This window comes from Oryzias melastigma, linkage group LG22 (genome assembly GCF_002922805.2).
Source record: "Oryzias melastigma strain HK-1 linkage group LG22, ASM292280v2, whole genome shotgun sequence".
NCBI classification, from domain to species: Eukaryota; Metazoa; Chordata; class Actinopteri; order Beloniformes; family Adrianichthyidae; genus Oryzias; species Oryzias melastigma.
In genome coordinates this window covers 13,134,876-13,146,087 of record NC_050533.1, presented here as the reverse complement: position 1 = coordinate 13,146,087, position 11,212 = coordinate 13,134,876, and the positions used below count along the sequence as shown (strand labels likewise).

Sequence of the window (11,212 nt, the reverse complement as noted above, 5' to 3'; positions counted from 1 at the left end):
ATAGCAAAGTATTTCTTGTTCAGGGGCAGAAAGCTCCTGAAAAAGATCGTTTTTAAGGTGTTACTGTAAGGACTTAGCTATAAATGTGGAAAAAAACCCCGAGAAAAATAGAGGATAAACATTACTTATTTGCTTTTTCATTTAAAATAGTTAATGCATACATCTGACGTTGCAAATATAGAGGGAAAACATTACAAACGTGCAATCAATTGCTGTTATTGCAAAAAAAATAAAAACTTTTTTGCATGAGAGGCTAATAAAGATGTAAGATGTGTGTTTTTAATTAGTACTTAACCAGTTTTTTGCTATAATGCCATTATTTTAAATGGTCATTGTGTGGATTTTTATAATCTCCCAAACGATCTTTGCACTTGTAACATCACAACTGCAAATATATATATATGGGATGGGCTGATTCAAGATTGTTGAAAGGGTGGGATTTCACAGAACCAACCAATCACCGCGCTTGTATCCGTAGCTACGCTGTTTTGATTGGCTAGAATCTGACCGTGTACTATGCTCGTCTGTTAGCATTCTAGCTGTTAGCTAGCAAAGCAATGCAGCTATAGTCAATTCTTCTACCAATCCTCTGTGAAATTAACCCACCAGTTCGTCAATTTACACACACAAAAAAGAACCTGTTTTTGGTCTCCTATTTTTAACGGTAAGTTAACCCTCCACCGGTTGCCAATTTTGCTTTTATTTACCTAAAACAGGAGACTAACGGGGCATTTGAGCTACCTTCGTTAGCTTACATTTCTAAAGCTAATGAAGATAATAACAATAATAGTACCTGTAGACATTTTTACATTTTTACCTATTATTTATTGCTTTGAATGATTTTTATTAGAGCATTTTTTGTTGCATGCCAAGGAGGTGAACAAGTTAAAGCAAAAGAATCAAGAAGACATCGTTGTTGTGTTGTGTTCTCCTAGCAACTCAGTGGCATTTACTTTTCTATCTTATTGCTTCATAAACCATTTGGATATAGCTATTTTTAAAATTAAAATATAGTTTTTGAGGGCCCAGTGTGCATTTCCCGTTGTAAGATAATACATTTTCTTATTATTTCTTAGTGTTTTATGTTCAGCCTGCTCAAAAAAGGGTTGGTGAAGCTTCAAAAACCTCCCAGTCAAAGCAAACATTACCGTGGATTTTAAATGGCATCTCTTTGATCCACGATTAAATGCCTTTGATTTAATTAAACGTATTTGAGGCTTTGAACTGAACAGCATTTAGCTCCTTTGAAATGTGTTTGTGTGTTGTCAAGACTTGTTTGCATGCATTACTAAAAATGTATCATCTATTGACAAGACACACTATTCATGTTTTGCTAGGCCTCCTGTGCACACCTCTGTAATTTTATTGTTTGTTTGCTTGCATGCTTTCTTCTTTTTTTTTAATTAAGGGAGTTGAAATTAGATACAAACCCATAAAAATCTAATTTAAATATAGTAAACAAAATGCAAATATTTGGACGTATATTTAAGTTCACATTTTATAACCTTTTGTTCTTACTTGTTGTTAAATTTAATATTACTCTGATGTATAGTTGTTTACTTATGCTCAAAATAATACATTTATATGTTGTTTACAACCAGAAGGTATTTAATATTAAATGTATTATTTAATGTTATATTTCAACTAGTAGATTGAAGAGAAGGTATTCTATTTGACTTCGGAAATTTATTTTGAAATTTCTGATCATTTTTTAGAAAAAATAAGAAACAGTAACTGTTCATTTTATTTTTTTTAAACATCAAAACTTAGTCACTAAGAAAATAGTAACACATTAAGCTCAGAAAATGGAGCCACTTTAAGAATAAACTATATTAAAGTCCACCTTTTTAGACAATTAGATTGAAAAAGTAAAACGAAAGTCTAAACAGCTATTTTAGGATAAAAGTGTATGAAAAAAGGATAATTTAAATATGTTACATTTAGTCCACAAAATGTGAATAAAGGCACAATAAAAAATACAAATAAAACCACAATGTTAAAAATGTCTTCTCATGTTTAAGTCCTTGAACATACCAACCTCAAATTTAGCTGGAAATATTTATTTTTTTGCATTTTGATGAGATTATGCTAAATATTATACCTTTCCCTGTGACAGAAAAAAATGCATATTTATATATATTTTATGTTTCAACTCTATTATTGAAATTATGACTAGTTTTTTTTTTATCAACACTTTCTCAAAATGTTGTTCTTGAAGGCCAATGGTAATATATTACTCCTAATGGCTATATACTATTATTTTTAAAGCAGGTGTAACTTTAATGAGCTTCATGGTAAATAAAAGCATAAATATTTAGGATTTGGCAAGGCAAACATATTCATATGTAATTGTAATATTTCTGTTCTGCTGAAGTAATGACAGTGTTCCATTACCTTACAGAATGTGTTTCTTTTTGCAGATTTTTCTACTGATCAATGATGACTGGTTATCCTCCTCCTGCACAGAGATGACCCCCCGTTCTTCAGGGAAAGGTCAGAATGGGGCCAGATGTGCCCCTTCTTAATGAATACAAGCAGGAGTTCTTCTGGAAGCGCTTCCCCCAAACTGTATTGGGAGGTCCGCGCTTTAAGTTGGGCTACTGTGCCCCACCGTTTGTTTATGTTAACCAAGTGGTTTTGTTCCTAACACCATGGCTTTTTGGGGGCATCGGCACACTACTCTGCCAGCTGCAGGTACTTCAAGAACTTCATGCTGCCGTGCTCTCTGGTATGCTTATGTTTGCTGCTGCAGTGGCTGTCCAGGCCCTGGCACAGTATGCAGCGCGTAAGAGTAGCACAGTGGAGAGGCTTGGTGCACCCAATATTTTGGTTGATGAAGAGGAAGTGGAATTCACCAACTGTGTCAGCCCAGAAACAGTTCGATTCATTGCTCCTGGGAAGCGCTTTGGACTTAATGTGGTGCTGCATACAATTCTAGCTGGAGTTCTGTGTGGCTTTGGAACATGGTATGTGTTCCTTGGTAGACTTACTGCTCTCTATGGTAGCATTGGTGTTTCCCTTGTAGTCTTTGTCCTTAGTTGGGTGACACTATGTATAGCTGAGTATTCCTTGATTGTAAATACAGCCACAGAGACAGCTACTTTCCAGGCACAGGACACTTATGAGATCACCCCACTCACCCGGCCTCTCTATATTTTTGCTTTCATCGCCGTGGACTTGGCTTATCGGTAAGCACAATAGAGCATATTTATTGGACAGATCTAATGTCTGCTACAATAATAATGTCAGCATTTTACTGTAAATTAGGTTTTCAAATCCTGTTCCTGAGCTCCATCTTTCCAGTCAGACTCTCCATGTGCTGTTCCTCTTTTTACCTCTGCTGTGGGCGTTGGGTATACTGCCTCCGCTGGATGCCTTGCTCCTCTGGGGCATGGAGCAGGCTCTTGTCTTTGGCTTAGGTGGCTCGCCCATGTCTAGCAACCTCAGGTAAGCGGCATAATAGTTTAGGGTTCTAACTAGAGCTTATTCTAGTAAAAAATTATCCTTAAAGTTCCACTCCAATCTTGTTTGGATCTGTTGTAAAAGGGACTGTTGATGTAGAAGTAAACCTCCGCTGATATCCCATCATCCCTTTGTTTACACTCTCACCTGCTAGCTTACAGCGCCTCGCAACCTCAAGCTAACATTAGCGATTTAACAAAAATGGCGAGCAATATCGGTGCTTTCCAGCTGCCGTCATTCAGCTCAGACGAGGAAGATGAATATAATAATGTGTCTGCAAATGGATGCATCAGAATGGAGCGTAACAGGGAGACTTTGACCCCCCCCACCACCACACACACCCTTTAATTTGCTGCCTCATAAAAGAGAGCTTCTTAAATCAATTTTTTTATCTGCTTCTGATTAATTCCAATTTGAATGAATAAATACTCAGAAATGCAGTTTTAATCTTTTTTTTGTTTTGTTTATGTCCTCCATCATGAGAAAAATGCTACAAGAACATGTTAAAAACACAATTTTTATTGGAGTGGGTCTTTAAAGTAGCTGAATATTAAACAGTAATTTGTCTTTTTTGCAGTTTTATCTGTTATTTTTTTCCTATGATTGTCCTTGGAATTTTTTTGCTTATTTTAATTATGAACCGTATTTGATTTAACACCTAGTTTTTTGCAAAAGGCCAGTTTTGCACCTTTTATAGACATTTAATTGTTTTTAGTCATCAAACGTTCTCTATTGGTTCTGAGGAATGAGATCTCACGCTTTTCTTAAAATGGCACAGAATAAACAATCATGACAGTTACTTGTGTCTAATTACGCTCCATTTTGTGTGTCTACTCTTTTCCCACAGGCTGCTATTAATGTTTAGCTTATCCACCAGTGTAGCTGTATGTAATTACTTTATTCCGTCAACACTGGGGGTGGTGCTGTTCTCCGTCTCCATGGGATTCCTCCTCAGCCTGGACCTTAGCCAAGTTCACACATTGTGCAGGAGACCCAACACAACTTTCAGGAACCATGTACTACATAGAGAGGTCTCTCAGCTGTCACCTCCTAGTTCATTTGGATGGACTCTTGGCAGCAGGGAACTTCTTCTACATTTAATTCTGCTCCTCGTGGCCATGGCAGAGGGAGGACTCCTTCATCACTTCACCGGACCTGTTCAGTCTCTGTTACAGGCTCCTATTAGCTACCTCCTCCTCGCAATCTTCTGCGTCTGTTGGGCTATAAGAGAGATCCAGGAGGCTTATGTGTTTGGTGGGATTTTTCTCAATCCTTTTTACCCCAGAGGGATGTCCAATGTGCAAACCTTCAAGCAAAAGAGTAAAGGGTTGTACATCGCTGCTGCATTCAGAAGAATCCTCCTTTATCTTGGTAAGTAAATTATACATATAGTTATAAAAGATTAATATTAGTTTTAAAATCAGCTGTATGTGATAGTGTGCTTTGTTTTTACTCCACAGTGTCTCCATTTGCAATGATAGCGTTCCTCTCTATGGACAAATCTCTGCAGTTCACCCACAGGGTCTCCGTCAGCGTGGGATTCACACGAGCTTTCAGAGTGGTACATTTGCTCTCACTCCAACTCTGTCGGCTACAATTCAGAATATGTGTGTTATTTCACAAACTTAAAACGGATACTTGAAGTGTATTGTCAACAAGACAAAAAAAATCAATTTTTGTTTGAAAACGCAACCAAAAGCACACAACTAAATCCACTTCAAATATACTGTTTTTTTGTTTTGGGTGCTCAGGAGTTAATATGGAGTATTTGCTTTTTGTTCGCAGGTATGGCAGAGTTCAGAAGATGCTCTACTTCAGATGGTTATTGTGGTTTTATTACGATTTGCAGAAGGAAGTAAAATACTTTCAGGGTGGGATGACTTGGGAACTGAAGTTCAGCTTCTTCTGGTGAGTTCATCAAAAGCCATTTCCTTAATTTGAAATCTTTGTACCTTTAAAATTACTAAAAATTTGAATATACACAAGCATTTACACAAAACTCATATGAATCAGGTGAATCCAATAATTAATGAGCGATTTTACCTTTGTTTCTCATCCAGGTGGGACTCCTAATCGACAGATTAAGGCAGTTTGTGGCCAAACTAAAGTTCACGCTCACAGTCTTGGTGACCTCTTGGACAGAGAAGAAGCAGCGCCGTCAGTCAGCTGGTATTCTCCTGGCCCTGAACGCATCCCTGTGCCCACTTCTGCTGGCAGTTGTGGCCCTTTCTGCCCTTCTCTCTGCCCCCTTGTTGCCTCTTTTCACACTCCCAATCTTCCTTGTGGGATTTCCCCGGCCTCAGCGCAGTTGGCCGGGCCCTGTGGGCACCGCCTGCCCCTGTCCAGATTCAGTCTTCTACAAGCAAATGATTGGTAGTCTCGCATCTTCTCTGAGGACCGCCTTTGCAAGAGGGTCACTTGGTAAGTTGTTTATGACTTTTTCCCTTTTTTTCCTCTATATTTCTTCAATTAGATTGTTTTGCTAATATCCATGTGCCACTGAAATTCTACCTAATCTATTTTTTATGTTCATTTGTTTTTCTATTTATTCATTTTAAAAGGAATGTATATTTTAACGGTAAAAATAGAAAAAAATGACATTTTTAAATAGATATTTTCAGATGAATCAATCAAAGACTAATGTAGAAATCTATGTGTTCAATCTGCTGTTTGTCTGATGCACAAACTTCTGAAAAAAATATCCACTAGTGGGTGGGTCTTAATGTCAATCCACTTAGGGTAAAAAAGAATTTTAGATATTCATTTGGGGTTTTACTTATAAACAAAATACTTTGTCTGGGTGCATTGGTGCAGTCAGCTTCCAACAATGTGTCACCAAATGATCCTTCTCTTAACTGGTAGAGTGAGTTTCCAACATTGTTTAAAACTACTAAAAAGGACAGACATGCACTTCAAAAATTGTAAAATTCCTGTATGAAGTTCCCCTCATGTGAGAAAGCTTAAATTTTCCAACCTGAAAATAACAAGCCATAAGCAAATTTAATAATGGTAAAAAAATTCCTTTTATCTTCTTGCTATGTGAACATTTTGGATGCATATTAATCTTTCTTCAAAGGAATGCAGGGGAAATGTGGTAAGCCTTTACAGCATATTTTTAATAAGATAATAATTAGTTTTAGATTTTTGTGCAAAATTTTTAAAAACTCTTAAGGTGAAAATTTGAAAAGTGAAACATGAACTGGACTGCTTGTGTCAAGCGGGAGGTCGGCTTTCTGCATTGTTTTTGTCAAGGCTTTTTTTTTGGTGGCACATTTTGAATACCATTTTTCAAATACTTTTTGTAAAAATTTAACTACAAGTACATTGTGTAACTTTATTAATAGTTATCTTGAAACAGAAGAAAAAAGAGCTAGTAAAATCCTATAGATTTAATATTTACTATATACAGTGTTTGAAGCTATCACCAGTTATTTCTATAGTATTGTTCACTGTAAAAATGTAGAAAATGTTTATTCCAAGTTGCTATACACTAAAATAAATATGTTTTAATCTTGTTTTAACCTTATATTTAAAAAAATCTAAAATATAATAAAACATCTCATAAGTTGACTAATGCAGGATTTTTACCGACTTCTCTTGCCATTGAAACTCATAATTGGGTAAACACACCTGACCCAGGTAATCAACAACAGATAAGGCAGGATTTCTGGAAAACCAGCAGGAGGCTGGCCCTCGAGGCCTGGAGTTTGACACCCCTGTTTTAGAGCCTCAGGTTGCTGACCTATGAAAGGTTATTTTAGAAGTTGTCTAGTTCATTTATGGGAAGCAGTTTTGCATACTTTTTTATTAAATATTCAAAAACATATACTTGTTTCTTGTCTTTAAAATTGCTGGGATGCTGATTCCAGGGAAAACTGCCAGTTGTCTTGAACTGTAAAATAAATAAATAAAGGATGCAATGTAGATTAGATTCTTTCAAAAATATTCTTTTTAGATTCATGTACAATGATTGCTTTCAGATCATCAGATTTTTTTTCTTTCCATCTTGACATTGATCATTTGTGTAGTACAGCAAACTTTACAAAACCCTTTTATTTAGACACTCAAAGATCAGTTTGATAAAAACAGTTAGAAGCGCACTCATCCAGGCAGTAAGAGGTTATTTATTTTGCATTCTTTATAGTTCGATTTTTTTTTTTTAAATATAAGGGCTCAATGAAACGGTTTTGTTCTGTTTTTGTCCAATGTTGCTTTTGTCTAATATAGAGACTCAGGAGTAGCTGATTGTTGTGCTTTAAAAACACAAAGAAGTAGGATTGAAAAGAGGGTACTAAACTATGCACATTCATGTAAAATGTGAATCTGTTTATTTTATTCTTTCTCTGCCTTTGCTGTAGAACCTTTTATATATTGGTCAACAGAGTTCAAATAATGGCTTTGTACAGAGCTAAGAGTTTATTTTTGCAGTGATGTATATTTATTTACTCCTGTTGCCGACAGTAACCAAACCTTTTGAGAGGTCAAAGGTATGCTGCACAGTATGTCTTTTTTTATTGCTTTAAAAAAAGGAATGCTGCTTTGAGCAGTCTCTGTGAGCTCCATCATGGAGTTGAGCTGTCTGTGAAGTGACCCAAAAAACATTCTGATCTGTATTCATTACATCCAAATGTTTCCACAACATTTACTGCGTAATACTCCCAGGGTGAACTGCACTGCAGCTAGGAAGGAATGTGTGTTGATCTCGATAAGGAAGCTTTACATGAATTTACATGAATAGATCACATAATTACCAACCTATTGTTTTTGTATGAGCTTTGGAAGCTGTTGCTAAGATGTATAATTCATTTGGGTTGTTGGTTGAAAGATGGCAGTTTGTTCTGTTCTTTTGCTTTGCTCACACTGGGGGCCACAGGGCAGTGAGCAGTAAAGGAATCTGCTTAATCTGTCACTTCACATCACAAGGTAACAGCTGGAACTATTCCGAGATGTCTTTCTGGGACGTGAGAGTATCCTTAAGCCACGCAGCACGAGTCGAAGCATAAGAATAGCCTGCATCATCTTTGCTGCTATTGTGCATCTGCGTCAAATTAGCCTGACTTTTTTCTTCAAAAATTAAAAGCCCACGTTGTGTACACTGCATGAATCTGTCCTTGACTTGACCAAAGACAAACATGACAGGAGTTTTAATATTTAGAACTTTTTTGCAGCCGGCTCTCTAGAACAGAACCCATGTTGCAATATCTTCAAGTAGCTCAGGTCTTTTTTAAGAAGTCAGCCAACAGGTACCCTGATGCTACAAAATGAAAGTGGTGCGTTTTGAGATTCTTTTAGCGTCCCTGGGTGTGTACTCCATGCTGAGGTTTGTTTCTTTTACCTTATGAAATGTGAGATATAAAACTGACGGAGGAATTTCTCTCTCTGTGTAGGTTCCTTAACCCCAGGTTCTCATTTTCTTGGCCGCTTCCAGGATCGTATGGTTTGGATAATGATTCTGGAGAGAGGATATGGCTACTGCACGGTCAACATTAAGGTAAGGAGTTAATCTTTGGATGTTGTACAGCAGAACATCAAACTTTGTTTGATGTTTTTCTTACAGGGTCTTGAGCTACAGGAGACATCTTGCCACACGGTGGAAGCCCGGAGAGTTGACGAAGTGTTCGAGTCCGCTTTTGAACGTCCTGAACGTCTTGGCTTTAGCCACGGTTTTAACCCGCACTGGGGAAACGCTCTCACTCCCTGCGCCGCGCTCGAAGTGCGGGTATATTCTGATGCTCGAAATGTGCTTTCTGGCATCATTGACTCGCATGAAAACTTGAGGAAACTTCAAGATGACTTCATGAAAGTTCTGATCTGGCTGCTCCTTCGATATTGTGTACAGAAGCACAAAGGGTTTCTATGGAGCAGCCAGGAGGGGTCAGGGATTTGGGGAATGAAGTCCCAGTCCTCACAGTTTGCCCAGACCACATGTAACCAGCCACCTGAAGCTGTTATGGTAGAATCAAATATCTCCTCTGTCAAATTCAGACAGGACAGCTCCAGTATGACTTCTTTTGGTGACTGGTCAGACGAGGATGATCTGTTTGGACCCCAACCAGCTAAACGGACTGTGGCATTAGTGACTGCAGAGGCTCATCCTGGACACACATCGCTAGAGACCGGAGCTTCTTTGCCAGGTTCTGTAGAAATGGATAGCCTTTTTGAAAACATGGCACTCTCTGCTCTTCAGCCCCTGCAGCCTCTGGGACTGGGCATCGGGATGCCCGCTGTAGATAAAGGATTAAACCCGGAACTCTTCAGGGAGAACCCCCATCTAAACTTCAGCTGTCCCTATTCAGAATTATTCAACCTACCACCAGGGTGGAGGACAGCCCCGTTACTACCCTCCTGCTTGCTGTCACTTCGGCCTTTATTTCCAGAGGAATGGTTCCGGTTTACGTTGGGGCGGTTTGGGGTTGCCATGCAGGGACAGACCTCGGAGGACATGAACAAAGCACTGAAGGAAGATGAGGTTTTGAAAGAACTGCATGTTAAGGTCGCACTGTCATGCCTTGTCTCACTTGGTGCCGAGTCGGCCTTCAATAGTCCCAGTTACATATACAGGGTGTATTGTGGGGATGTGCCATGGACGGAAGGACTGGACTGGCTATCATCAAGTAAAGAACTTTACCAGCTCACACTAAAAGCATTCAGGTAAAACTGCTGTTTAGGATCTTTGAAGACCAATGATTTTCCACTAAATACATTTTATGCAGTAAGATACATGTGAGACGTTTCTGCTTTTTTTATATTTTCCCTCAGGCTAAGTTTCAAGCTCTTGTTTGATCAGGCTAGCCTTGGGCCAATGGAGTCCTACGAGGAGTTGTTCAGCACTTTAGAAGATTATGAAAGAGACTGGTACATCGGCCTGGTGACAGAAAAAGGCTGGCACGACAGCGTCCTTCAGGAGAAGCCCTTTCTATTTTCCTTGGGACACGATCTCACCATGGTGATGTGAAAAGTTTCACCTCTTATTTAGATTCTAAACCCGTTCCTTAAAGATGACACTCTGAACGCTTTTTGTCTACAGGGTACCTACACAGGCCGTGTCCTGTCCCTGCAGGAGCAGTTGGTGCAGGTCGGACGCTTAAATGGCGAAGGGGTTCGAGGCCAGTGGGCGAACCTCTCCTGGGAACTTTTGTACGCCACAAATGATGACGAAGAGCGCTACAGCATCCAGGCTCACCCTTTCATGCTTCGAAACTTAACCGTTCAGGCTGCCGATCCTCCTCTAGGGTACCCCATTTACTCATCTGCTCCCCTTCACTTCCCCTGCCTCTGACCCTATCGTTTTTACACATACTGGAGGGGAATCACTTTCTTTACAATTGGTAAGGAAACTGAAAACGGCCTGCCGTACATTTTTAAAAATGTTTTTATCATTTTCTTGTGATAGCGAGATCAACTCTAACCGTTTTAAGTCTCTTTATTTTGTGGTAAACAACAAAAACAGCAGAAGAGAAAACTCGCAAAAGTTTTTATTTTTTTTAAGTCTATTTTTTTGTTGTCAATTTTTCATCTATTAGTGGATCTACGTACCTCAAACTCCTTAAGTCTTGTCATGTACCAGCCCCCACCCCTTTCCCCCCCTAAAACCTCTGAACAAACAGGTTGAATGATAGAATCAAGGGCCGATGTGCATCTGCACATGGTGCATTCACTGAGCTCTGGACATTAGTGGACCCAAACAGCCAGTCAGCCCAATACAGTTTGCTACAATACCTTTGTCATTTTTATACAATCCAGAGCAAAA

General features: G+C 38.7%; 2 protein-coding genes across 2 annotated transcripts in view; one reads left to right on the top strand and one right to left on the bottom strand.

The window, feature by feature from the left end:
- Positions 1-477: 477 nt before the first annotated feature.
- pcnx4 (pecanex 4) lies at positions 478-11,212 on the top strand (the record flags this gene model as incomplete). Its single annotated transcript, XM_024266087.2, is given in 11 exon segments — positions 478-664; positions 2,421-3,188; positions 3,268-3,447; positions 4,310-4,833; positions 4,923-5,023; positions 5,248-5,370; positions 5,523-5,883; positions 8,850-8,953; positions 9,020-10,113; positions 10,222-10,408; positions 10,490-11,212. Coding segments are annotated over 10 exon segments (3,615 nt in total). The 5' UTR covers positions 478-664; positions 2,421-2,499.
- dhrs7 (dehydrogenase/reductase (SDR family) member 7) overlaps positions 7,250-11,212 on the bottom strand; it is a 21,367-nt gene continuing 17,404 nt past the window's right edge. Inside the window, exon 8 of the mRNA XM_024266108.2 lies at positions 7,250-7,354. The gene's annotated coding sequence lies outside the window, so the exon portion shown is untranslated. The remainder of the gene's footprint in view (positions 7,355-11,212) is intronic.